This window comes from Accipiter gentilis, chromosome 7, assembly GCF_929443795.1.
Source record: "Accipiter gentilis chromosome 7, bAccGen1.1, whole genome shotgun sequence".
Lineage (NCBI taxonomy): Eukaryota > Metazoa > Chordata > Aves > Accipitriformes > Accipitridae > Astur > Astur gentilis.
Genome location: NC_064886.1, coordinates 42,733,763 through 42,760,648, shown reverse-complemented (window position 1 = coordinate 42,760,648; position 26,886 = coordinate 42,733,763). Strand labels below are relative to the sequence as shown.

Genomic DNA, 26,886 nt, shown 5'->3' with positions numbered 1-26,886 from the left:
CCGCAGCGTGGCCATCTGCTAATGGCACTGCCCGGACGTGGGAAAAGCTTGCTTGCCCATAAAATGCCTCGCCGGGCACTCAGGCCGTACCCGCAGCACATTACGGGACCGCGCCGTTCTCCAGCATCTCTCTTAAAGCCTGAGCGAGGCCGGCAAATTGGAGCGGGACCACTCAGGGCCGGATTCGGCCGCATGAGGCAGGGCTCTGGGGTGCCGTTCCCTGTGCCCATTTACTTCCACAGCCTCCGTTCCCAGCCCGGCTGCCGGCTGCAGCGTGGCGGGTGCTCGGGGCCAGGGCTGGGAGAGAGACGCCGGTGTGGGTGCCACGGACCACCCTTTCCTGGATCCATTCTGGGTGGGGGAGATGCAGCCCTCGGCTTTTGCAGCGGTAATTTCCATACCCGGGTCTCACGGACGTGGTGTTAATGCAGAGCCTCGTGGCTCGGCGCTGACGAGCGTTTTCATTTACACGAGCGAATCCCTCCGGGTCCCAGCGATGAGGGTCGATGCGGCCGGGCAGAGGGGCCGAGTCCCTCCTCTGAGGATGCTCAGAGGTGGTTTGGGCACCCACAGCCCGTCCCAGCTCCCACGAGGGGCTATGCCCAGCAAAACTCATCTGGACGCCCATGTTTGGGGGTTCTCGGGCCTATCCTGCCCGTGGTTCGGGTGCTACGGCATGGGCAGCGGTGTCCGGATGGCTGCGGCTTCTGCGGCACATCTGGGGTCCGGGCTTGGATGGGGGGAAGAGCCCCGAGGGTGCTGGAGGGAGCCGAGGGAAGACACCGGAGCCCGCCAAGGTGGGGAGCGGGCCGGCAGCGTGCCAGCTGGGTGCCAGTTTATTAAGTACGTTCGGAAAACAGACACAGGGAAGCTAAAGAATGCAGAGAATTTCATGGGCCGATGCTTCCTGGTGAGGGGCCGGCAAATACCAGCACTGCCCGGTGTGTTGCCCGCTGCCCTCGCCAGCGATGCTGCCCTCGCCGCCGGCTGTGCCCGGCACCTTCCCAACCAGGAGCTGAGCTTGGGCTACCGGCGGTGAGCGTGGCACCCGGCTCCCCTCATCCGGGCACCCAACTCCACGGGTGCGCGGCCAAGTATTTGGCTTCCCCAGGGTCTGCGGCACGCGCCCAGCTCCGGCGGCACGGGACCCAGCTCCCAAGGGTGCACGGCTGCTCTCGGGGGAGCACGCCCGAGCACCCCCGCGCCCGTGCAGCGCCGCCGGCTGCCCGCAGCGGCTCTCTGCCCCGTGCCGCATTGCCGCCCGGGTTGCAGGGCTCCGCGCAGGCATTACCGAGCCCCGGGGCCGGAGCGCAGCACTCAGCCTCAATTAGCTCTGACCTTTTTTGGTGTTTTTTTTTTTTTTTCTTTGTTGTTTTTATGAAGCAAACAGGAAACACATCGGCTTTTTTTTTTTATTATTATTTTTTTAGCTAGATTTTTTAGGGTTTTTTTCCCCTCCCCTGCCACAAATGCTCTCGCTGCCAGTGGTGGGAACCGGGGTGGGGTGGTAGTGCGGGGTCCGGCCTCTCCCCCCACCCCCCCATCCATCGTCCCCGGTTCCGGGGATCCGCCCCCGTTACCGTTTTGGGCTGAGACCGGCCAACTCGTGGCAGCAGTGGCGGGGTTGCAGTGCCGGCGGGCGGCACTAGGCGGGGCGGGCCGGGCCGGCCCGAGCAAAGCGGAGCCGTGCCGTGCCGTGCCATACCGGACCAGCCCGCCGAGGCGGGCGGGCGGGAAGGGGGGGGGTGTGGGGTGTGTTTTTTTGGGGGGGGGGCGGGCGGGCGGCTCCGCTTTATAAAGGCGACTAGAACGGGGCGGGGGAAAAGAAGCGCGTCCGTTCGCTGCGCTCCGGGACCGGCCAGCGGGGCCTGCCCAGCCCCGGCGGGGCGGAACGGCACGGTGGGGTTCGGTGGGGCATGGGCCGGGCCCCCCAACCCCCCCAGGCCCCCCCCTGAAGGGATGGAGCGGCGGGCGCTGTGTGCGGGGCTGTACTGGCTGCTGCTGCCGCTCGCCCTGCTCGCCGGTGAGTGGGGTGGGGGGGTGGGGGGTGGGTGTCTTGGGGTGTTTCTCCCCCCCCCCCGCTATCTGTGAGCCGGGGCACGGTGTTCCCCACCCCGGGAGGAGCCGCCGGTGGCCCCCCGGGGAGGGGGGGGGGGGGGGAAGGCGGGTGGGACGCGCGGTGGGTGGGGGGGTCCCAGCCTTATGGGTGGGGGGGGGAGGACCCTGCATAGCCCCCACGCGGGACCGAGGCCGCTCTCGGGAAAACGCTGCAACTTCTCCGGGCCGGGTGTGGGGTGTCCGTGTCCGTGTGTGTCCCCTCCGCCCCCGGGCACGGCCAGCGGGCACCCACACCCCCAGCACCGGGGGACCGGTTGGGACTGAAACCGTCCCGTTTTGGACACAGCCGTGTCACCCTGCTTCTTGTAAGGTGGGGGGGGGGGGGGGGGGAGGAGGGTGCCGGGACAACCCGATGCGATGCTCAGGGGGGATGCAGCTGGGATGGGTGATGGTCAGGGGGAAACCGCTGGCACCCAGCCCGGGTACCGTCCCGGTGTCACGGTTGGGAGCGGGGCACCCACCTCGTCCACCGCAACCTCTGCAGGGCCGTGGCTCCCCAAACTGCTCCCAGTTCGTTTTAAGCGACGCTGGCCTTTGAAGGCAAATGCACCACCCACCGAGGCAACCGTCTGGCTACCGGCCTGGAAAATACCCGTGTCCTGGGACGCGCGGAACAAGAATCGGCTCTTTGAACCCCGGTTACTCGGGGGGAGCCCGTTCGGGGATTCTCCGTTTACCTTGACGGAGACGCAAAGGAAAAACCTCTCCGTAAACAGGATTGTTCAACGGGCTCCTTGTGCCCCCAGCAGGGTCCGGCCGCCACCGCTGGGCTCACGCCGCCCATGCACCCCTGGAGAAGCGGTGGCGTGACTTTTGGGGTAGCAACACCCAGAGAGAGGGACGTGTACCCGACCGGAGCCACGTTCAGCCGAGCGGTCCCTGTCCCAGCTTGCGTTTTTGGGAAAACCGGGCTGGGGTGCGTGGCACTAGCCGTGCCGCCGGCACGGGGTGAGCCTTGCTGGCAGAGGAAGTCGGTTGACTGTTGAAAAAGCTTCTTTTTATTTGCTCCGGTTTGCTCGAGGAGTGACTCAGTGCATCGCGCAGGATGTGAGGAGGTTAATTATAACCCTGCCTACAAACGGGGCTGGGAAGGGAAGGTGGCCGCTTGCACAAGGCCTCCCCCGGCCGGCGGGGTGACGGCCGCCGCTCCGGGACGCGGGAGCTGCCGGCTGCATCCCATGGGTGCACGGGGTGACACGTGGCCTCTGGGCGCGGCATCGCGTGTGGGGCCCTCACGCCCCAATTATGCCCATTTGGCCCCAAATCGTGCCGGGCTTGCTTACCCCGCTCTGGCGCGGGATGTTGTGCTGGGGACCCGCCGTCTCCCGTGGCTGGTGATGCCGGTGGCGTTGGCGTTGCCCGCCATGGTCAGCTTGTAGGTGGCTTGTTTAAATTTGGGACCCTGCTTGGGCAGGAGCTGTCCTGGGAGAGCAGTTCCCTCTTGCTCCGGCTGCTTGTCAAAATAGCCGTACGGGTGACTCAGCGGTGTCTGGGGGGGGGGCCTGGGGTCTCGCAAGGGGAAACTGAGGCATGGGGGAATGTGGCTTGTCCTGTTGCACCTGGGGGGGGTGGTGGTGGTGGTTGTGGAGGAAGAGCCCCAGAGCACGACCCGCCTGCAGCCTTTCCTTCCCCGGCAATTAGGCTCTTCCCAAACGTCCGGAGGATGTTTGCTCGTGGCTCCCGGCCAGCTCGGAGCGGGTGGAGGTGCAGGAGCTGCCCCCCCCCCCCCCCCCCCCCCCCCCCCGCATGGCTCACAGCAGCCCCCCCACCCCTGCTTCCCACGGGCTGGCACAGGCGTGAACCCCTATGGTGCAGCTCCCAGCCGTGCCACGGGCCGTATCCTCACCCGGCACAGGGAGGTGCCTCGGCTCTAGCCTGTCTGGTGGGAATGTTGGGGTGCAGGGAGCCTGCCGTGCCTTCCCACCAGTGCATATCCCACCGGTGGGGTGACTGGGGTGGGGGGACCAGGTGTCTGGGACCCCCAGGCTGGTTGATGGTTGTGGCTGCGCCGGGTCCCAGCTCCAGTGTGGCTCCGTGGTGCTGGGGCAGGAGCGATGGGGGGGACGGCAGCCCCCCCCCTTCCCTGGGGCTGCGGTGCTCCCGAAACCTGGGGGGACTGACCCGGGGTGAGGCGAGGACACGGCCCCTCCTGGCTGAGCCCCCCCTGCTTGGCCAGGAGGTGATTGGGGTGCAGGGGGGGTCACTGGGTAGGGTCCTGGGTGCCACAGGGGGGCCAGTACCCAGCTGGGTGCTGGCAAGGTGCGTGGGCTGCAGCCAGCTGCCTCCTGCGGTCAGGTGCTTTTTATAAAATGAAGGGAAATAAAAAAGAGGAGGGGAAAGAAAAAAAAAAATTAAAAAAAAAAAAAAAAAAAAAGCCACCGCGGTCTCCAAGAGCAATACTGCTGTTTCCTCCCCAGGCGCACAGGGGGATGGGAAGCGAAGGGCCGGCTGCCTGCAGCATGCCTGGACACTGCCCGGGTCAGGGTGCCCATCTCCCTGGGACTGAGCCTTTTGCAAAACCCCCGCACGGCCCCGTTGAGGTGGGTGAGGCTGTGGGGGCTCCCCAGGGGTGCAGTGGGTCCCCACGCTGCCCCTGAGGCTCGTCTTCCTAGCTGGGGGGGTTGCTGCAAGCTGGGTTTGCAGGGGCTTTATGGCTCCAGTTGGCAAAGCCTTGGCACTGTGGGGATTAACCCCTTGCCTCCTCTGCACCCCGGTTACAGCAGAGTCTTGGGGTGCCCATCGAGGCGGGGGGATGCATTTGGACACTGGCGCTGCCGTACGGCAGACGTTGTCACAGCCCTGAGCCACGCGTGGGAAATATTACGGCGGATCTGGGAACGTCACCGCGCAATGGGAACGTGGGTCTTCGTGCGCAAGCGGAAGATGCGCACGGGCATCCCGGTGCTGAGCCCGTGGCTCTTGGGATCCCGAGGGCTGCTCTGGCCTCCTGGCTTGGGCTGTGCCATCCCGGTGTGTGCCCGGTTTAGGGGCTGCAGCCCCAGGGCTGTGGGTGCTGGGTGTCCCCCTGGCACTGGGGTAGCAGTGAGCACCCATCCCCAAAGCCGCTGCGTTCCCTGTCCCGTTGCATCAGCCACTGGCTTTTCCCAGGCTGGCAGCCGTGGCATCCAGCCCGGTGCCCTCCCGGGGCAGCTCCCGCGGCATCCCCGGGGAGCGGGGCCGGCTGCTGTCTCGGCGCTGGCAGGAGTAGGATTAATTTTCCACAAAAACAGGATACAGCGGGTGAACCGGTGGGGCTGCTCCCTCTTCCCGGAAAGAGGAGCCGGGGCTGGGGCTGGGAATGTACTGGTGGCTGGCTCTCCCAGCATGGCCAGCCCTGGGGCTCACTGCTTTGGGGCTGTCCGGATTTTTTGGGGATGGGGAGAAATCCCATGGGGAGAGCTGCTGTGGCCGGGGTTCGTTAGCTGGCCTCGGGTTGGCAGCCAGCGGGCGCAGAGCGCAGGGTCCTGGGTGCAAAGTGACACCCTGGGGACCCTGTCTGGGTTCCCCCGGCCGTGGGGACCCCAGTTGGGACCGGTGAGCCAGGAGGCAGGACCCAGCTGCATGGAAGCAGCTTGGCAGAGCTGCCTGGCTCCGGCAGCAGGTAACGGGCCCATGTGAAAATAGCAGGGCAGGCAGGGAATTAAAGAGCTTTGCTAATTAATCCTGAGCGGCCGCAGGTCCCCGCAGAGCCAGCGGCTGTGCCGGTGCCAATCGGTGTATGGGCTGTGCGTGGGCACAGGGTGGATGGTGCTGCGGGGCTGGTGCGTGGGGTTCCCCCGTCGCCGGTGGGGTCCGGGGAGCCCCCTTTCCCCATGGAGTTGGGTACGGATCCGTCCCCGGGATCTGGCTGGGCACAGGACGGTGTCCGGTTTGCAGGGAGGGAGCTGCACCAGACCCCAACCCTCTCCCGCAGCCGCCCTTCCCATGCTTCCCCGGCCTGATTGCGATGGGAGAGACCCCAGTGTCGACTCTCCCCAGCCACCCCCACCCTCACCGCCGGGCCCCTGCCTTCCCCTGGGGTCCCCGATGACCCCCTTCCCCTCCCACGGGGAGATCTCAAGGAGAGATGAAAGGCTGGCGTGAAGGAAACCCGGCACACCTCACCCAGCTCCCCAGCGCTGCGATTTATCCTCCTCCCGGCACATTAACGTCGTTAATATTTCAAATGCTGCTGGCTGCCAGCGGCGGCAGTGAATTCTCCGGCAGCGTGGGAGCTGGGCCGGCTGCTCCCGACTCCCCGGGGTCACGGGGCTGGGGAAGGGGGGATTTGGGGTGCAGATCCGGGATAACTTTGCTGGGGGTACAAGGGGGATGCTCAGCCAGGGCCAGATCCTGACCCGTGCTCGCAGCAGAGGCGAGACCACAGGGTATCGTGGGCGATGGGTGCCGCTTTGCGTGGGGAGGGGGACGGTGGGTGCCACGGCACTGCACCCACCCACCCGGCTCAGGATGATGGGGTGCGGGAGGGCGGGTTTCACCTCGGGACTGCTCTCCCCACATACCAAACTGGTTTTTCTCCTCGTGCTGGTGCTTCCCCTGCTGTCAGCACGGCGGGGAACCGGTTTCCACCGACTCCAGGACGGAGCACCCACGCAGCGCTGGCATGGCACACCTCGGTGTGCTTCCAAACTGGGCTGCATCGTGCCGGCGGACTGCTCCCCCTAGCATCATTTCCCCCCCCCCCCCCCTTTTTCATCCTTGAGCCCTTAAAACTTGAAGCCAGGGCTGCGGTGAGTGCTGACCACCCTGCCAGAGGGTCCCGTGGGTGCTGGCTCGGCTCTGGGGTGCAGTGGGGTGCTCTGCATTTGCAGGCAGCTGCTGCCAGCCCTTCCCAATGCCTTAGGTGACCCCGAGCCGCTGCCACTGGGATGCCTGCTCTATACTGGTCCAGGAGTGATGTCCCTTGTCCTGGGGTGCTGGCGCTGGTGGCATAAAATACCTGGGTCACGCTGTTGCTCCGGGTACGGGTGGTCCCTGCAGCAAGTGCATACCCTGGTGCCCAGCGATGCCCGTGGGTCTCTCCACGGTGCCCACAATCCCACTCCTCCCCGCAGCTCTCGGGCAGACCCCAGCTCAGGCGATGCCGGCAGAGCTCCGGCACAGCCGGTCCCCTCCATACCACCGGCACCCACAGGGTGACTGCGGCTGGGACGGGGGCTCATGCTGGGACTGGTTTGCCCCTGGCACCCGATGGCACACGAGTGGGCAGTGGAGTCTGTGCCAGGACGGGGGGTGCTGGTGGTGACTGGGGGGGGCTGGCTGGCTCCCACGTAAGTGGAGCGGCGGCTCGCCCCCGCACCGGGAAGGCTCCTCTCGGCCCCATCGCCGTTGGCGCGGGAAGGGGAATATTTGCTCCATGAGATCATGGTTTGCCGAAACGTAGCCAGCAACCCTCAGCAGCGTGTGGGGAGGTGACGCGTCCCGGGGTCACCGCGGAGAGGCGACTGGCGGGACGTTGGTCTGCGGAGGGGCAATTGCTCCTGGGGGGGCCGCACCGTGTCCCCCCTCGGCTGTGCCGTCCCTCGCCCCAGGATGTGCCGTCCCATTGAAACCTCGTAAACACGGGAAGGGCTGTGCCGTGCTGCTGGTGCTGAGCACGTTCCCTGGCACCCAGCCTGCCCCCCGCCTCGTCATCCCCCCCTCCAGCCCCATGGGGCCGGGGGCTGCCCGCTTGGCCCCCTCTGCCTCTCCCTTTTCCCAAGTGGGGTGCCAAGGGGAGCAGGTCCCTGCCCTGGCCACGCAGAGCCAGGGTCCCTGAGACCAGTTTGCTGTGGTTGTCCCCTCCCCGGGCTGCCCCAGAGGGGGTCCCCCCTACCCAGAGTTGGGTCCCCCCAGCCTGCAGGGGGGTGTATGCAAGGACATGTCCCCCTGGTTTGCAGGGGAGGGGATGGAGGGATGCCCTGGGACTGCCTGGAGCAAGGACACAGTTAAAAAGCGAAGCCACCGTGTTGGGCAGCCCCCCTCCATGACTCCCTTCCTCTCTGGCCAGGCACTGATTTGGGGGGTGTCTTGCAGCGGCTGTGCCCATCACCGTGGCCTCATGGCTGGGTGGCCGCAGGGCTGCCCTGCTGCTGGTCCCAGCTTGCACCGGTGCATATGCCGGTGTCTGTCACCGCTCGCCTGGCATGTGCATGCAGCCGACGGGAACGCCGCGTCCCCCAGCCATGGTGACAGCTGCCCTGGGATGTCCCTGCCGTGCGGTTCCCGTTCCTGTTCCCGTCCCTGCCGGTGGCAGTTCTGCGGGACCCTGGCTCAGTCCCGCTCCCTGCTCAGCTCCTCCGATGGTTTCACGCCTGCAAACAAGCTGTAATTTAGGTCTAAAAATAAGCGAGGGGGAAGGTGGTGAGCTGGTGGCACGCCTGGAGCAGGGCTGGGTGCAGGTGAGGGGCTGTGCCAGCCCCAGGGTGGCCATGGGTGGGGGTCCCAGCCCAGCCGTGGGGTCCCTGCAAATCTTGGCGTGGTCTTGCAGGAATGACATGGAAATGCAGCAGATTTTGCTCGTGGCTCTCGTCACCCTGTCACCCCACATGTCTGCGACCTCTGGTGTCCCCCGTGCAACCCGTGCAGGTCACCGGGACTGACCCAGCCTGGGCTCCTGCCCTCTCTTCCCACTGGCTTTTCTGGGGGGCTTGAGCCCCCATCTGCAACTGCCCGTCACTTTGGGGTGCCTCTTATTTTGGGGTATCCCTCTCCTCCTGCTTGGGCATCCTTCACCATGCAGGTCAAGGTGCCATCCTTGGGGATCCCCGGGGGGGCGTGATGCAGCCAGGAGCCCGGTGGGCTCCAGCCCCTTCCCCGTGCCTCATCCCCGGTACTAACCCTGCCTGTCCCTCTGCCCCCAGCCTGCCTTTTCCGATTCAACGTCCTCTCCTTGGTGTACCTGCTTTTCCTGCTGCTCCTGCCCTGGTTCCCGGGGCCCACCCAGCACTCCGCCGGAGGTAAGGGGCTCAGCCTGGGGTGGGGGGGAGCGGGCAGAGGACGGTGGGCAGCAGGGTGGGCAGCACGCAGGCAGCTCTGGTTTGGGGAAACTGGGCAGCGCAGGGGCTGCCAGCCGCTCTCCGGCAGGTACCTGCCCTCCTTCTCCTGCGGTTTCCCCCCCGGCCGGGCAGCGTGGCTCCGCGTGGCAGCCTCGCTCTGTTAATTATAGCCCGGCGCAGCTATTAATAGGCCTCCTGCTCCGAAATGGCCAGTTTTGAGCCCTAGCCTTATTAACCAGAAACCTCAGGGCTGAGCTCTGCCCGCTGGGTGGGCAGGGATGTACCACGAGCAGCCCCTCCGCCCTGCCCGGGCACGTTCCCCACGGTGGGCATGCGTGGGGGGGGATGTGCAGGAGGTGCATCACCCACGGTGGGTGCACGGGACATGTCCCTTCAGGGTGGGCACCGGGTGCCCGTAGCCCTCCTGTCTCCCTGCCCTCTGTGCCAGGCTGAGCCATGCTGTAACACAAGCCGGCAGCGCCTGGCACGGCCGCGGCTAAAAGCTTTGCCCTCTGAATATTTCATGGGCTTGCACGGCCCCGGAACCCGGGCGCTGCCGAGAGCCTTCGCAGGGATTTACAGGAAAAAACAAGCGGAGGGAGAGTTTTTGGCCAGAGGCCGCCCCCCAGCCAGCACGCAGCTGCGGTGGGCTCGCTGCCTGTCCCATGGCCAGGAAAACGGGCGCGTGGCCCGGGGAGCCGGGTGGGATTTGGGCACGGCTGCAGCTGGTGGAAGGTGTGACGGGGCTGGCGGTGCGGGGGAACCCCTGGCGCCCACCCACAGCCCTAGGGATGTTCCACCAGGGATTGGGGTGGAGATGGTGAGCTGCATCCCGATGCCGGTCTCGGTGCAGTGGGCCCGGGAAGCGCCCGGTGCCAGCGAGGTTGGAGGGTGCTGCAGGGGCAAGGGGAGGGAGGGTGGTCCTGGGTTCCTGCATTGCCCCGTGCCTCAGTTTCCCCAGTAATGCAACAGAAAGGATGCTCTTAAGCTGCGCTGGGTGCACGGTGAGACATGCAAGGTCCTGGTGGGACCATGTCCCTGGGGTAGACCCCTGGCATCTCTGGGCACAGCCACAGCGCATCCCTTCCCAGCTCTTCCCAGGGGTGCTGGGTCGCCACGGGGGATGCTGGGACTCCCTGGGGCCACCTTGGGTGATGGGTAATGGGGTTGCCTGTATCTCGCAGGTCACACCAGCCGCCTCCTCAAAGCTCTTCTGGGGACCAGCATCCTCTTCCTCCTCGCCCACTTCGTTTTCCAAATATGCCTATACACGCTGCCCATCCTGGACCAGCTGCTGGGGCCCAGCTGTGAGTACGGGGTGCCAGGGCAGCCTGCCCTCGCCCTCCTACACCTCTGCTTTCCCAGGCTTCACCCCCTCCCCGCAGTGCCCTGGGGCTGGACCCCCAACATTGTAATACGTGGGTGCAGGGATCCCATCCGTCTGGGTGCCGGGGGGCTGCTGAAGCTCTGCGGGGTCCCAGCCATGTGCCCAGCACCGGGGGTGTGCTGTGCCATGCCAGGGTGCCTGCTCGGTGGACGCTGCACTGGGCACAGAACCCATCCTGGGTCCCCACGGATGTGGAGTGTTCTCCCCACGGGGAAGCTGCCTGCTCCGGGTGGGCTGGGAGCCTGCCCACGCGGGGTCTGCCAAACTCAGCACCTCCCCGCTTCCCCGCAGGCAGCACCTGGGAGGTCCTCGCCCGGCACATCGGGGTCACCAGGTAAGGGTACCCCGGCGGTGTGGGGCTAGGGGGTGGCGGTGGGGGGGTTGCACCCCCAAACCCTCCCCTGCCCCGCTTTCCCCCTCCCCGACCAGGCTGGACTTGAGCGACATCCCCAATTCGGTGCGTCTCGTGGCACCCGACGTTGGCATCCTGCTGGCCTCGTCCCTCTGCCTGTGCCTGTGCCGCCGTCTCGTCCCCAAGGCCGGTCCTGCCGCCCGCGGCCGGAGGCCGGAGTCCGTGGACCCCCTTGAGCGGGTGAGAGCCGACCCCGGCACCGTCAGCAGCATCCCACCCGCCATGTCCTGCCGAGCCCCTGCCAGAATTCCCAGGGCATGGCGGCCGGTCCCCCGTCCCCTCCTTGGGGACGGCAGACTGGGACACAGGGGCTTGGCGTGGATGGGTGGCTGGGGACCCGGGTGGGAGCAGTTTCACTGGAGGACTGGGACATCATCACGGCATCTCATACGGGCTGGGGTGACTCAGCCGCAGAGGAGTGCTCGTGTTTGCTCCCGCGTTGCCGTAGGGATCCCGGCAAACAGCCCGGCCCTACAGTCCCTACCGGCGGGGGGGGGGAATGTGGTGCCTGCACCCCCCGGGCTCCAGCCGGCACCGCCACCCCAAAACCCCTGGGCTCAGGAAGGGCAGTGTTGGGGGGGGCAATCATGGGATGCTGGCACCCAGCTTGAGCTCACCGGCTGGGTGCCGTGCCGTGCCGTGCCATGCCGTGCTACACCAGCCCTGCCTGGCGGTGCCAGCGGGACACCGGGATGCTGCGCTCATGCCACTGGGGTCACCCAAGCAGACACAACCCCTAGCTGATGGCATCCCCCAGCTCAGCAAACACCCCTCGGGGCTCAGCCCCATTTCGGGGTGCTCCTCCACTGGTCCGGGTTGTTGCGGCGGGTGCTCGCTTGCCCGGCTCTGGCCGTGGCCGGGCTGTAACCGGAGCGCCGGCCGATGCGAATGCCTTTGCCGTGAGCGCGGGGCCAGCGCGGGAGGCAGCCTGGAAAAAAGCTCAGTGCTGGGAACCTGGGCGCCAGCGCCAAGAAAAACAGCCGCCTTTTGGAGGCACTTTCCAAGCAGTTAATGAGATAAACACGGCCAGGTGCCGGGCTGCGCGCCCGCACAGCGCCGGGCAGGGTGCCCCGGCTGTCCACCCGTGCTCTCCCCCAAGTGGGGAAACTGAGGCACGGCCAGGAGGAGCAGCTTGGAGCTGGTGGGCTGCCCGGGGTCGGACCACGGGGTTCACGCCGTGTTCTCCTCACCTGGCAGGGGGAAGAGGAGGACGTGGAGCGGCACGGCGGCACGGCCGATGGGGACACGCCGCTGAGCGCCAGGCTGCGGGTGACGGCTCACTGGTTGCTCTGGGCGGCTGGGAAGGGTCTGGCCATCCTACTGCTGGCCTTGGCCGGTGGGTACGGGACGGGACGGGGCGGGGGGGGGCGGTCTCGGTGGCCGTGCTGCCGGGGATAATGCTCGGTCCAGGGAGGGATGCTCGATCCGGGAGGGGGGATGCTCGGCCGCGCACTGACCGCCCACGGGGCGCTGCTCCCCAGGGATCACCCTGCCCTCCGCCTCCTCCAGCATCTACTACCTGCTCTTTGTGGGGCTGTGTACGTGGTGGGCTTGCCACCTTCCCACCAGCCGCCTGGCCTTCGACACCCTCTGCTTCCTCGTCGGCATCTACGCCGGCGGCCACCTCCTCTGCCTCTATGCCTACCAGACGCCCTTTGTCCAGGGGGTCTTCCCGCCCCCCACGATCTGGGCACGGTGAGTCCCCGGGGAGGGAGCCGTGCCATGGGTTCCCATGCCACCCTGGTTGAGTGGGTGCCCCGCTTGGCCCCCATCCTGCTGCCAGCTGCGGTGGGTCCCCGGTGAAGCCATATACCGTGCCAGCACCGGGATGGGACCGTGGCTGGCGGTGGGGGTCCTGGCTCGGGCGGGACATAACTCCATCCACTCTGCCCATCCACAGGCTGTTCGGCTTCAAGGATGTCGTCCTGTACCGCAACTGCTCCCAGCCCAACGCCCTGGTGCTCAACACCGGCCACCCCTGGCCCGTCTACGCCAACCCCGGCATCCTGCTCCTGCTCTACTACACTGTGGCCACCCTGGTGAAGCTGCGCCGGCTGGATGCCAGGGTGAGGGGCTGCACCCCGTGCTGATGCCCGGCGTGCCCTGCCGCTCTGACTGTCCCAGCCCTGGCACCAGGGGTGCCCAGTGGAGGGGAGGTGGGGGACAGCGGGGTGCCTGGTGGAGGGGTGCTTCGGCAGGGGCACCGGGCATGATTCTGCTCCCCCGGTGGCTGCAGCGGGGTGCTCTGAGCTGGCTCCTGCCCCTCACAGAGAACCGCGGTGCTGGCACAGCCGCTGGCAAGGTGCCCGGCGAGGGAGCTGGTGGAGCTGGAGAGCTGGCCCAAGGACACCGACGGCGTGGCTGAGGACACCAAGGTGGGTTTGGGGTGGGGGGGGCTTTGCTGGAGCTGGAGGGGGAATGGGTGCGGGATGCTCTGGGGATGCCGGGGTGGGCTCTGAGCCCTCTCTGCCCCCCCAGCCCATGCTATCCCCCAGCACCGGGAAGCCAGGCAGCGGTGCCGAAAACTGCACCGTCCACGTCATGGGCAACTCACCGCAGCTGGGTAAGCCTGTCCCCGCCACCTCCCCCTCCGCAAGGGCTGCCCATGGCCCAGGGGGTGGCTCACGGTCCCCCTCCCTGTGGCCAGGCAGGAGGCGTCCGGCGGAGCGGCTGCCCCTGCACGCCCTGGGCCACGTCATCATGAAACAGAGCTACGTCTGTGCCCTCATCGCCATGATGGTAAGGGGCTGGGGGGGGGGGGGGTGAAGATGATGGGGGGCACCTCCCGGGCTGAGCCCAGGCGAGGGGCCACATTCCTGCCTGCCTGCAGGTGTGGAGCATCACCTACCACAGCTGGCTGACCTTCGTGCTGCTGCTCTGGGCATGCCTCATCTGGACGGTGCGGAGCCGGCATCACTTTGCCATGCTCTGCTCGCCTTTCCTCCTCCTCTACGGCATCGCTCTCTGCAGCCTGCAGTACGTCTGGGGTATGGATCTGGCCCCCGAGCTGCCCACCCGCGTCGGCTTCATGAGCCTCGAACAGTTGGGGCTGGTGCACCCCAAATATCCCTGCTTGGACCTGGGGGCCAAGGTAAGCCCGGTGTCCCCATCCCTGTCCCCTCTGGTACCCGGCTGTCCCCACTCACCGCCTGTCCCCGCAGCTCCTGCTCACCCTCACCTTCTGGCTGCTGCTGCGGCAGTTCGTTAAGGAGAAGCTGCTAACGAGGAGGTGCCCGGCCACCCCGCTCCTGGAGGTGACCGTCTCGGACACGGGTGAGGGCTCCCAGCATCACCCACCCCGAGGGACCCTGTCCTGGGCTGAGCATCCCCAGGGATGCGAGTGCCTGGAGGTGGGCGGCTGCTGGAGAAGGGGGGACAAGACACACGTGCCCCCCCCGGGCAGCTGCCTGCAGCCCCTTCCTTGCCTCGCAGAGCCCAGCCGGCAGCGGGACGTGCTGAAGGCGCTGGGGGTCCTGGTGCGGGATTTCTATGCCAAATACTGGATCTGCGTCTGTGCCGGCATGTTCATCGTGGTGAGCTTCGCCGGGCGCCTTGTCGTCTACAAGATCGTCTACATGTTCCTTTTCCTCCTTTGCCTCACCCTCTTCCAGGTAGGGGGGGCTGGGGTCCCCATCCCCATCCATCCCCATCCCTGACCCTGTCCCCATCCCCGGCATGGTCCCACTGATGTCCCCATCCCCGCAGGTGTACTACAGCCTGTGGCGCAAGGTGCTGAAGGGCTTCTGGTGGCTGGTGGTGGCGTACACCATGCTGGTGCTCATCGCCGTCTACACCTTCCAGTTTGAAGATTTCCCCATGTACTGGAGGAACCTGACGGGCCTCACCGACGAGCAGTGAGTGTCCCTGACACACCGCGGGGTCCCTGCTGCTGCCAGCCCCCGTGGTGGCACCAGGGCACGGCCAAGGAATGCGTTGCACGTGGGGAAACTGAGGCACAGGGGGGCAGTTGGGGTTGAGCCCTGGCGTGGCAGCTTGATGCCTGTGCAGGGTGGGATGGATGGGGCCCTGTGTTGACCTTCCTTCTCCCTGCCCAGGCTAGGCGACCTGGGTCTGAAGCAGTTCAGCGTCTCCGAGCTCTTCTCCAGCACCCTCATCCCGGGCTTCTTCCTCCTGGCCTGCATCCTCCAGCTCCATTACTTCCACCGCCCCTTCATGCACATCACCGACGTGGAGCACATCCCTGCTGCCACCATGCCAGCCTGCCACATCCCCAGGTAGGGCCCTGCACCAGGGTGACCCCCCTGAACCCTGAGACCCCCGTCCCCGCTCTGACCCCTCCTCCCCGCAGGCCTGAGGAGCTGCACGGGAGCCGGCTGCTGCGGGATGCGGCTGCTGCCGAGAATGCCGTGACGAGTGACTCCGACACCGCGTCACAGGGTACCGGGCAGGGACAGGCGGACAGGGTGGGATGGGGTGTCCTCCAAGCCAGGAAGGGGCTGGGAGGGATGCAGGAATGGATTGGACCATCCTCCAAGCCAGTAAGGGGCTGGGAGGGTAGGGAGATGGATTTGGGGTGACCTCCAAGTGTGGGAGGGTACACGGATGGATTGTGGTGTCCTCCAATCCAGCAAGGGGTTGGGAGGCTAGGGAAATAGATTTGGGGTGACCCTCCCAAGTATGGGAGGGTACAGGGATGGGTTGGAGCATCCTCCAAGCCAGGAATGGGCTGGGGGGGTGCAGGGATGGATTGGGGTGTCCTTCAAGTCTGGGAGGGTATGAGGATGCATTGGGGTGTCCTCTCAGCCAGGAAGGGGCTGGGAGGATACAGGGATGGATTGGGGTGTCCTTCAAGCCAGGATGGGGCAAGGGGGGAGCAGGGATAGATTGGAGCATCCTCCAAGCCAGGAAGGGGCTGGGAGGGTGCGGGTATGGATTGGGGTGTCCTCCAAGTATGGGAGGTTGTGGAAACGGATTGGGGTGTCCTCCAAGCCTGGAAGGATACAGGGATGGGTTGGGGTGTCCCCTGAGCCAGGGTGGCTGTGGGGGTGTCCGTGACGCTCCGTGTCCCCGCAGCGCCCACCAAATGGGGACTGGTACTGGAGCGCCTGATCGTGCTGGGCTGGACCTTCTCGGACACGTTGACCCGCGCACAGGTCTTTGTGGGGCGCCTGTTGGAGCTCCACATCCTCAAGCTGGTGGCTCTCTACACCGTCTGGGTGGCCCTGCAGGAGGTACCAGCCCTGGGGTGCTGGGGTGGGGGGGGGACAGGCTCGGCCGAGCACCCTGGGGTGCTAACGCAGCCACCGCTGCCGCAGGTATCGCTGATGAATTTCTTGCTGGTGCTGCTGTGGGCCTTCGCCATGCCCTACTGCCGTTTCCGCCACATGGCCTCCTGCCTCTCCACTGTCTGGACCTGCATCATCATCGTCTGCAAGATGCTCTACCAGCTCAAGATCGTCGACCCCAGCGAGTACTCCAGCAACTGCACCCAGGTGCCCAAGGCGGCCGTGCCGGGGGGATGCCCGGTTCTTGGGGTGCTTGTGGTGGCACGGGGTGGGGGTTCCCTGGCTTGAGGTGGCAGGGGCAAGGGGTCCTGACACCCGGTGGTGCTCCTCTTTTGCAGCCCCAGCTCAACGGCACCAACCTGAACCCAGAGGAGCTGGGTAACTCCACGCTGTACCGCGGCCCCGTGGACCCTGCCAACTGGTTCGGCATCCGCAAGGGTTACCCCAACCTGGGCTACATCCAGGTGGGCATGGGGACGCCCCGTCTGTGGGGAGCATGCGGGGGGGATGCTCAGTCACGTACCATGGTCCTGAGCATCCCTTCGTCCTCCCCCCTAACCAGAACCACCTCCTGGTGCTGCTGCTGCTGGTGTTCGAGGCGGTGGTGTACCGGCGCCAGGAGTATTACCGCAAGCAGCACCAGCTAGTGGCCCCCGTCACCGAGACCATCTTTGAGGACATCTCCCGCGAGCATCTCGACCACGGCCTCGGCAGCTGTGCCAAATACTTCCTCAACTACTTCTACTACAAGTTTGGCTTGGAGGTGGGGAGAGGGTGCCGTGGGGGGGGGAATCCCACCGCTCGTGGCACCCTGGGGCTGAGCCTCTGCATCCTCCCCCCCCTCCCCTTTCCCCATCCTAGATCTGCTTCCTGATGACGGTGAATGTGATCGGGCAACGGATGAACTTCATGGTTATCCTGCACGGTTGCTGGCTGGTCGTCATCCTGACGCGGCGCCGGCGGGCGGCCATCGCCCGCCTCTGGCCCAAGTACTGCCTCTTCCTCGTCGTCTTCCTCCTCTACCAGTACTTGCTGTGCGTGGGCATGCCGCCCGCCCTCTGCGTGGGTAAGGGGCAGGGGCTGGGGGGGAGCACCTATCCTTTGCATGGGTCACGAAGGCAGAGGTCTGTGCGTGGGCACGCTGCCTGTCCTGGGTAAGGGGCTGGCGTGGGGGGGGGGGCTGGCACTGAGTGTGCCCACCGCCCCCCCCAGACTATCCGTGGCGCTGGACCCGAGCCCTCCCCTTCAACTCGGCGCTCATCAAGTGGCTCTACCTGCCTGACTTCTTCGTGGCCCCCAAATCCACCAACCTCATCAGTGAGTATCCTCCCCCCACCCTGCAACCCACCACCAACCCCTGGCAGCCCCCTGCCCATGGGGTGCCCTGTCCCCCCTACTCCAGCCCCTGGCACCCCCCTGCCCATGGGGCACCCCCAACCCCAGCCATGGATTTTGGGGGGGGTTGGTTGGAGGGGGTGTTTGTCCAGTCTTGCCCCCACGGAGGTGAGCAGAGGGGAGGTGGGAGGACCTGGAGAAGCCCCACCCCTTTGGGGTGGAGCTTGACCTGTGCCCACACCCTTTTGGGGGAGGAGCTGTGGAAGAGCCTTGCCCCCTGTGGGAGGAGTTTGGTTGAAGTTCCACCTCCTTTGGGGAAAAGGAGGGGCCTGGGGATAGCCACACCCACTTGGGGGAGGAGCTTAATGAAACTCACATCCCAATGGATGAGCGCCCTGGGGTGCCCCACCCCTTGGGGATGGGCTTGGTGGGTGCCACGCCCTGTTCTAGGGAGAGAGGTGTGGCCTACCAGAGCCCCGCCCACCCACCCCAGTCTGAGCCATGTGCCCGCAGATGACTTCGCGCTGCTGCTGTGTGCGGCCCAGCAGTGGCGGGTCTTCGAGGCCGAGCGCACCGAGGAATGGCTGCGGGCGGCCGGCGAGAACACTGACCGGCTCGACCTGGCGCGGGACCCCCACAACCCCACGCCCAACTTCATCCACTGCCGGTGGGTGCTCGCCGCCGCGTGACATGGCACCGCAACCCGGGGTTGGGGTGGGCTGGGGGACCGTGGGGATGGGACCCACTCCCCTCCTGGGATGGGACCCCCAGGCAGTGGGACCTGCTGGGCTGGGATCCCCTAGGATGGGGCTGGGACCCTTTTGGGCCGGGGAAGCCCTCCCACTGACGCTGGGCTGGGACGGGACCCCCTGCCACGGCTGGAGCAGGACCCCCTGTCACTGGGATGGAGCCCCCAGGCTGGGAGAGGAGCACCCTAAGGCTGTGCTGGAAGGAGGTGCCATGCTCCAGGACACCCCTGGTGATTGTGCAGGACCGCCACGGGCATTGGGACCCCATAGACTGGGACAAGGCACTTTGTTCCCCAAAATAGGCCTGATGCGGGGACTGGGACCATGCTGGTTTGGCTGGGCTGTGGGGTGGCACCTCGCTGCACCCCAAACCCAGGTGGTGGCAAGCATGGGTGCTGGGAGGGGACGGGGACCCTGCTCTGAGCACCCCATCCCACAGGTCATACCTGGACATGGTGAAGGTGGTGGTCTTCCGCTACCTCTTCTGGTTCGTCCTGGTGGTGGTCTTCATCACCGGAGCCACCCGCATCAGCCTATTCGGCCTCGGCTACCTGCTGGCCTGCTTCTACCTCCTCCTCTTCGGCACTGCCATGCTGCGCAAGCCGGCCCGGGCTCGCCTTGTGCTCTGGGACTGCCTCATCCTCTACAACATCACCGTCATCATCTCCAAAAACATGCTGTCGGTGAGGGCTGCCAGTCCCCAGCCATGCAACAGCCCCTGGGCTGCTCCTCGGGGCCACCCACCCCCTGGACATCCCCTGGGGAGGGGACGGGTGGCGATGCTGTCCCCGGGCAAACCCCACGCTCTGCCCTCTCTCCCCGCAGCTCCTCTCCTGCGTCTTCGTGCAGCAGATGCAGAGCAACTTCTGCTGGGTGATCCAGCTCTTCAGCCTGGTCTGCACTGTCAAGGGCTACTACGACCGTGAGCTGCTGGCCTGGGGATGGGGTGGGGGGGGGGAGTCTGGGGTCTGCCCTGCCTGAGCTGGTGGGGTTGGGCGTGAAGGTTTGGGCTGCTGCCTGACCTGCCTGCATCTCTGCCTGTCAGCCAAGGAGATGGGGAAGGACCAGGACTGCTCGCTGCCCGTGGAGGAGGCGGGCATCATCTGGGACAGCATCTGCTTCTTCTTCCTCCTGCTCCAGCGCCGCGTCTTCCTCAGCTACTACTACTTGCACGTCATGCTGGACCTCCAGGCCTCTGCGCTGCAGGCTTCCAGGTGGGGCTGGTGTCCCAGAGGGTCCCTGCGGGTGCCGGGTTAGGGGTACCCCCCCCCTCACCCTCCTGCCATCCCTGTCCCCGCAGGGGTGTCGCGCTGTTCAAGGCCAGCACCCTGAAGAGCATGCACTCCCACCGGCAAGCCGAGAAGAAGTCGCTGGCTCAGCTGAAGCGGCAGTGAGTGGGTTTTGGGGGGGCACCTGGGACCACTCTCCTCCCTGCCCCAGCACTACTGCACCTTGGGGCACCCCTGTGCGGGTGGGGTGGATGGGGGTGCTCCCAGGGGGGTTTGGGGGAGTGGGCTCCGCAGCAGCTTCTGCCTGGCAGGATGGAGCGGATCCGAGCCAAGCAGGAGAAGTACCACCAGGAGCGGCTGCCCCGTGGCACCGGTGAGGGGCAGGATGAGGCCAGGCCAGGTGAGAGCTGGGGGGTCCGTCCCTCTGTCCCCCCACCCCCTCTTTGGGCACAGCAAGGTGACCGTGACCCATCGCCGACGCCTGTCCTGGTGGAGCCCCACGGAGCATCGTGGTGAACTCCCCTCCCTGCCCTCCCGGCTCGCCCCCCGGTGCTGGGGGTGGGTGCACTGAGCGTGGCTGTTCTCAGCCCCCCCATCTGCCATTCCACAGCGCCCAGCAGCCCGGCGGACCCTTCCCGGCAGAGGGAGCGGTGGTGGCGGCCATGGTTAGACCACGCCGCAGGTACTGGCCCAGCACGGGGCCATAACGGGGCGCAGCCCCTCGGTGAGGTCCCTCCGCCGGGGACCGCTAACACCCGTGGGGAGCGGTGGTGACGGTGCTTTCGGCAAGGTGACGCCCTGCATGTTCCCCGTCCCCACGCTCGGCCGCAGGGCACTAACTAGGACTTCTCCACTTCCCAGCACTAACAGGGTGTTGAACTGGGGGTACCGGGCTGGGTTTGGGGTTACCGGCATCGGTCGCCTCCGAACGCCGGCACCGGAGGGACCCCACTTTGGGGACACGAGAGTTGAGTCTTTGTCCCCAACGGCGATCCCCACGGGTGTCCTCGGCACTGTGCCAGCATCGCCGTGTTGGCCAGAGAGCCTCGGGGAGTCGGCAGCCCTGCCGTGACTACCTCCCCGTGCCGTGCCACCGGTGGGGCACCGGCTGTGCCGTGACACCCCGTGCCGTGGCACCAGCTGTGCCGTGACACCCCGTGCCGCCCCGGCAGTGCTGCATTCGGGGGAATACTTCCTCTTTGAGTCGGACAGCGAGGAGGAGGAGGAGGCAGCGGTGCCAGAGGAGCCGCAGCCAGGCAGGCAGAGCGCTTTCCAGGTGAGCATGGCTGGGGGGACCGGGTCGGGGGGGCTGGTGGTGCCCACAGGACACTCACGGCTCCTTTCCCCCTGCCAGCTCGCCTACCAGGCCTGGGTGACCAACACTAGGACAGCACTGCGGCAGCAGGAGCAGCCGGAGGCAGCCGGTGCTGAGGTGGCTGCAGGTGGGTCCGGCTTACCCCAAAATGGGGGGGGGGGGGGGGGTGGGGGGCGGGAGGGGACGCAGCCCTGCGCTGTTCCCCGCTGTTTGCTTTGGGAGTAGTCGGCATCCCGTACTGTGGCATCGCCTCAGGGTGGTTCCCAGTGTGTGTGGACTCTCCAGTGTCTACAGTGGGTTGGGTGTAATCCGTGAAGCTCTCCTTTGGTGGCCATGCTGGTTTTTAAGCCGGAGGTGGGGGACACAGGGGATGGGGTGATGAGCGGGAGAGCCCCAATGGGGGCTAGAAATGATGTCCATCCTCTGCTGACCCCTTCCCGGGGGGGTCTGACCCTTGTAGGGGACAGCGGAGTGAGGGAGGAGGAGTTGGAAGCACCTGAAGAGGCTGAAGGCCAGGAGGAAGAGGAGGAGGAAGGCTCCGGTAGGTGGGCGGCAGGACCGCAGCTCAGGGCAGGGGGCTGTTGGGGGGATCTGAGAGGGTGTGAAGTGACACCCCCCACCCCAGCAGAGCGGGGCAACGTGGTGCAGCGAGTGCTGAACACCCTGCGGTTCCTGTGGGTGCTGTGCCGGGCCATGGTGGACGGGTTGACCCAGTGGCTGGACACCTGCACTCGGGAGCACGCCGACATGTCCACCGTCCTGTGCCTCGAAAGATACGTCCTCACGCGCCGGCTGGCCACGGTGAGCCCTGGGAGGGGGACATCAGGACACGATGGGGGGGGCGGTGGTGACAGCCCCGCGGTGGCACTGACCTGCTGCCCGCTGCAGGGAGAGGACATGCACCGCGGGGTCCTGGACGAGCTCTACCTGCTGCCGCCGGAGGAGCCCCCAGCTGAGGAGCTAAACCCACGGGGGGCCGGGGGTGCGGACCCCCAAAACGGCGTCGCTTCCAGGCAGGTGCATAGATTACCCCCCCCGAGGGGGCAGCCGGCAGCGCCGCGGGCAAGGGTCGGCGAGCAGGGGGCTCACTCCTGTCCCCATACCATCCCCAGCGGGCACCAAGGAGCCACCCCCGGCCCGGTGGGATGCCCGCTGCCCACCGGCAGCCAGGAGCAGGTGACAATTTTGGAGAGCCAGGAGGACGTGGCTGGGTCTCAGGAGCTCCTGGCCTTGCCCCAGAACCGGAGCCGGACAGCCAGCGAGCTCCTCCTGAGCAGGTACGGGGACGTGGGGATGGTGGGGATGGGGATGGGGATGGGGGGTGTAGGGGCCAGCTCACCCCCCCCGCTGCACCCTGCAGGCGGCTGTACTTCCCTGAGCTGGAAGAGTCGGAGCGGTTTTATCGGTCCCACAACCGGTTCCTGAAGCTGCTGCTAGCTGGGTACCGCTGCGTGGCTGCCCACTCCGAGCTGCTCTGCTACTTCATCATCATCCTCAACAACATGGTGACTGCCTCCGTCATCTCCCTCTTCCTGCCCATCCTTGTCTTCCTCTGGGCCATGCTCTCCATCCCCCGGCCCAGCAAGCGCTTCTGGATGACCGCCATCATCTTCACCGAGGTGGGCAGGGGGTGGCCGAGGAGGGGACGATGCCACTCGGCCCCCGGCTGCCACCCGCTGACCCCGACATCCCCCACAGGTGATGGTGGTGGTGAAATACCTCTTCCAGTTTGGGTTCTTCCCCTGGAACGGCTACACCATGCTGGTGCGCAATGAGGGCAAGCCCTTCTTCCCACCCCGCATCCTGGGCTTGGAGAAGACTGACCGCTACATCAAGTATGACCTCATCCAGCTCCTGGCCCTCTTCTTCCATCGCTCCCTGCTGCTGGTGAGCCCCAGGGCACGGGCACTGCCGTGGGCATCACCTGGGTGGGATTCTCCAGGAGCTGGAGGTGCTTCAGGGGGTGATGGGGGCTCTGGAGAGCACCCAGTGGGTGCTTGGTGGCTCTGCCTTGGTTTCCACCCAAGGCACCCATTGCTGGTTGGGTCCTGGTGGTGCAACGGGAGTCGGTGCTGTGGGATGGGGGGGTGAGGTGCGTGGGGATGGGGGGGGCATCAGGAACCCTTTCTCCCTCCTGACCATGCTCCTCCTCAGTCCTACGGGCTGTGGGACCACGAGGAGGACTCCTTCCCCAAGAAGAAGGCAGAGGCAGAGCAGGTGGAGGATGAGGAAGAAGAGGAGAGGCGGGAGGAAGCAGCGTCCCCCACGGGTGAGGAAGGGACAGAGGTATCGGCAGAGCAGGGGACACCGGGCGCAGCCACAGGGCCGGAGCCGGAGGGTGATGCCGTGGGGCAGGAAAAGGGGGCCGGGGCGATGCAGCTCCGCTTCAGGAGGAAGAGGCGATGGGGGAAGAAGCAACCGGAGGCGGCTCCGGAGGAAGGTGAGCACCCGTTCCTGGACCTCGCGCCCCGGCGAGGGGCAAGGCTGGCATCCCCCAGGGTGGAGGGATGCTGGGGCCGGGCAGGATGCAGCCCTGCAGGACCCCGGCTGTCGCCCATGCTGTGCCTCACTCGCAGGGGATGGGGAGGAGGAGGAGGAGGAGGAGGAAGAGGAAGAGGCAAAACAGAGCCACGCTCAGAAGAAACTGAAGGCGTTTGGGCTGCAGGTCAAGCTCTTCTTCCTCACCATGTGAGTGCTCCGCGGCATTGGTTGGGGTGGGGGGTGCGGGGTGCAGCCCCCGGTCACCCGTCCCTTCTGTCCCCCTCCAGGGCACAGAACATGTACCGGCCAGTGCGCGGGTTCTTCTGGGACATCCTGCACACCCAGCACCGGGCAGCCACCGACGTCTACGCCTTCATGTTCCTGGCCGATGTGGTCGACTTCATCATCATCATCTTCGGCTTCTGGGCTTTCGGGGTGAGCAGGGGGTTCCCACAGGGCACCAACCGGCTCCCACCGCAGGGTCAGGCTGGGCTGTATCCTGACCTTTCCTTCATCCCCAGAAACACTCAGCGGCTGCCGACATCACCTCCTCACTGTCAGATGACCAAGTGCCAGAGGCCTTCTTGGTCATGCTGCTCATCCAGTTCACCACCATGGTCATCGACCGCGCACTCTACCTCCGCAAGACCGTGCTGGGCAAGCTCATCTTCCAGGTCATCTTGGTCTTCAGCATCCACCTCTGGATGTTCTTCATCCTGCCGGCTGTCACCGAAAGGTACCATGCATGCCCTGATGATGTCCCCAAGGGCACGGTGTGGCCCTAGGGTGGCACCTTTGTGTCCCCAAGGCCACATGGTGGCCCACCCTGGCCAGGGAGGTGGCCAGAGGGGTGACACCCACCCTCCCGCAGGTTGTTCAGCCTCAACACAGTGGCCCAGCTGTGGTACTTCGTGAAGTGCATCTACTTCTCACTGTCCGCCTACCAGATCCGCTGCGGCTACCCTACCCGCATCCTGGGCAACTTCCTCACCAAGAAATACAACCACCTCAACCTCTTCCTCTTCCAGGGGTACGGCACGGGGCTGCGCGAACCACCGAGTGCCTGGAGGGTGCCGTACCAGCCCCCTCTCCCTGTGTTTTCCCCCCTCCCAGGTTTCGCCTCGTGCCCTTCCTGGTGGAGCTGCGGGCCGTCATGGACTGGGTCTGGACGGACACCACGCTGTCTCTCTCCAACTGGATGTGCGTGGAGGACATCTACGCCAACATCTTCATCATCAAGTGCAGCCGCGAGACGGAGAAGGTACAGCCCCACCGTGCTGGGAAGGGCCCCCCAGTAAGCTCCTTGTTCCTTGGGGTCCCCCCGAGCCCACCTGACATCGTGTGCCATCTCCCCCCCCGCCAGAAATACCCCCAGCCCAAGGGGCAGAAGAAGAAGAAGATTGTGAAGTATGGCATGGGGGGCCTCATCATCCTCTTCCTCGTGGCCATCATCTGGTTCCCACTGCTCTTTATGTCGCTGGTGCGCTCCGTGGTGGGCGTTGTGAACCACCCCATCGACGTCACCGTCACCCTCAAGCTGGGGGGGTATGAGGTGAGGATGCAGGGGATGGTTGCTGGGGTGCCCAGCCCACATGCTGGGGTCCCCTGCCTGGCTGATGACACCCCATCCCCTGCAGCCACTGTTCACCATGAGCGCCCAGCAGCAATCCATCCAGCCCTTCACCCCCCAGGACTACGAAGCCCTCACCAACCAATTTGAGAGGCAGCCGGTAAATCCCCCCCCCCTCCCTGATCCATCCTGCTGGGGGGCCAGCAGAGTCGGGGGGTGCCCCGGGATAGGGGTGTCCTTGGGTGGGGGTTGACCTGGTCATCGTGTCGTCTGCCCCCCCCTTGCATTAGGTGGCCATGCAGTTCATCACGCTGTACGGCTACGAGGACATCGTGAGAGCTCGCATCGAGGGCAGCTCGGGCTCGCTCTGGAGCATCAGCCCCCCCAGCCGGGAACAGATGCGACGAGAGCTGCAGAACGGCTCCTCCGACATCACCCTCCGCCTCACCTGGACCTTCCAGAGGTACCGCCGAGGAGGAGGAGGAGGGGGGCAGCCCTGCCTGCACACACACCCCCCCCCCCCCCCCTTAACACACACTCCACCTCTGCTCTGCTCGCAGGGACCTGGGCAAAGGGGGGACGGTGGAGCACACCTTCGACAAGCACACCACCGACCTGCAGCCCGGCGCGCCCCAGCGCATGGAGCTGGCCCAGCTGCTGCAGGGCACCCGTGATGCCCCCGTGTGAGTGTCCCCAGGGAAAGGACAAGGGCCTGGACCCCCATCCCCAACTCCATAGTCATTGGGATGGTGCCCCCCACCTCCGCATCGCTCACCCCGCTCTCTTGCAGGCAAGTGCCCAAACTCTTCCCCAAATACATCCGGGCGCCCAACGGTCCCGAAGCCAACCCCGTCAAGCAGCTGCTGCCAGGTGAGTCCCACCATGTGTCCCCCCCCACCAAAAAAAAAAAAGAAATCAGCGTCGGGGGTACACCAGCAGCCGTACTGTGCCCTGACACTGTGTATGTGTCCCCCGCCTCGACAGATGGGGAGGACAGCTACCTGGACGTGGAGGTGCAGCTGAAACGGGAGCGTGCGGGCGCTGGCCGAGGGGGTGACAGCTTCTTGGAGTGGTGGGTGGTACGGCTGAAGGAGGCCACCCCCAGCGACGGCAACATCCTCCCTATGATCATCTTCAACGATAAAGTCAGCCCCCCCAGCCTGGGCTTCTTGGCTGGCTACGGGTAAGTGGAGGGGGTACGTGGGGAGAGGGGGGGGACCACCAGGCTATACCCCAAAAGGGACGCGAGTCTGGGGGTGTGGGATACAGGATGCAATCCCCTTCGCCGCCCTTGCAGGATCATGGGGCTGTACGTCTCCATTGTGCTGGTGATCGGGAAGTTCGTGCGGGGTTTCTTCAGTGAGATCTCGCACTCCATCATGTTCGAGGAGCTGCCCTGCGTGGACCGCATCCTGAAGCTGTGCCAGGACATCTTCCTGGTGCGGGAAACGGGCGAGCTGGAGCTGGAGGAAGAGCTCTATGCCAAGCTCATCTTCCTCTACCGCTCCCCCGAGACCATGATCAAGTGGACGCGGGAGAAGGAGTAAGGGGAAGGGGCTCCGGCCCCCCCCCCCCCCCCCCCCCCCCAGGGACATCACCGCCAATGCCTTAACCAGTCCCCCCCTCCCCACAACAAGCTGGCACCGTATCCTGCTGGGGGAGGCAGTGGGACGCAGGGTGCTCGGCGTTCGCTTTTAAGGAGGATGTTTTTCTTGCCGTCTGACCTGCGGAGACCATGTCGTGCCTTCCCGGGGTGGGGGACAGGAGCTGGCCCCCCCCACCACCACCCGCTGGGCACCCCTGGCTGCCGCGTGGAGGGGGGGCTTGGTCAGGAGCCAGCCTGTACCCCCTCCCCGCTCTCCCCAGCCCTGCTCCAGAACCAGGTTGAACTCAAAAGCAATAGCCCCCCAGCCCCAGGACAGGGGGGCCCTGGGTCATGGCCCCCCCAACCAGGGGTGGGGGCTGGCAGCCCCAGCTGGACTCTAGACACTTGTGACTTTGGTTTTGTTGTTTTTTTTTTTTTTATTAATTCAAATGGTTTATTTATACAGATATCTAATAAAACAA

The 26,886-nt window shown here is 65.9% G+C and overlaps 1 protein-coding gene across 3 annotated transcripts; it reads left to right on the top strand.

Moving 5' to 3' along the window:
- The first annotated feature begins 1,804 nt into the window (after window positions 1-1,804).
- Window positions 1,805-26,885, top strand: PIEZO1 (piezo type mechanosensitive ion channel component 1). Of its 3 annotated transcripts, XM_049806432.1 has the most exons (51): window positions 1,805-2,023; window positions 8,961-9,056; window positions 10,280-10,402; window positions 10,774-10,816; window positions 10,912-11,074; window positions 12,092-12,230; window positions 12,376-12,589; window positions 12,795-12,960; window positions 13,165-13,269; window positions 13,373-13,457; window positions 13,542-13,633; window positions 13,725-13,985; window positions 14,056-14,167; window positions 14,327-14,505; window positions 14,600-14,748; window positions 14,950-15,129; window positions 15,204-15,292; window positions 15,929-16,086; window positions 16,171-16,347; window positions 16,479-16,604; window positions 16,703-16,903; window positions 17,002-17,206; window positions 17,353-17,457; window positions 17,989-18,142; window positions 18,664-18,907; window positions 19,050-19,146; window positions 19,270-19,438; window positions 19,525-19,614; window positions 19,765-19,853; window positions 20,064-20,135; window positions 20,626-20,729; window positions 20,808-20,895; window positions 21,229-21,309; window positions 21,394-21,569; window positions 21,657-21,781; window positions 21,881-22,045; window positions 22,129-22,387; window positions 22,467-22,655; window positions 22,923-23,208; window positions 23,345-23,456; window positions 23,537-23,684; window positions 23,771-23,985; window positions 24,121-24,279; window positions 24,363-24,510; window positions 24,613-24,801; window positions 24,887-24,979; window positions 25,110-25,282; window positions 25,380-25,502; window positions 25,610-25,689; window positions 25,804-26,002; window positions 26,117-26,884. In XM_049806432.1, the coding sequence occupies exons 1-51, from the start codon at window positions 1,960-1,962 to the stop codon at window positions 26,364-26,366; spliced, it is 7,509 nt and encodes a 2,502-aa protein (XP_049662389.1). In that variant the 5' UTR covers window positions 1,805-1,959; the 3' UTR covers window positions 26,367-26,884. The 3 variants fall into 3 exon arrangements, with proteins under 3 accessions (XP_049662389.1, XP_049662388.1, XP_049662390.1); XM_049806431.1 differs by having other exon boundaries at window positions 13,373-13,633; window positions 21,397-21,569; window positions 26,117-26,885; XM_049806433.1 differs by lacking the exon at window positions 20,064-20,135.
- Window position 26,886: the final 1 nt, after the last annotated feature.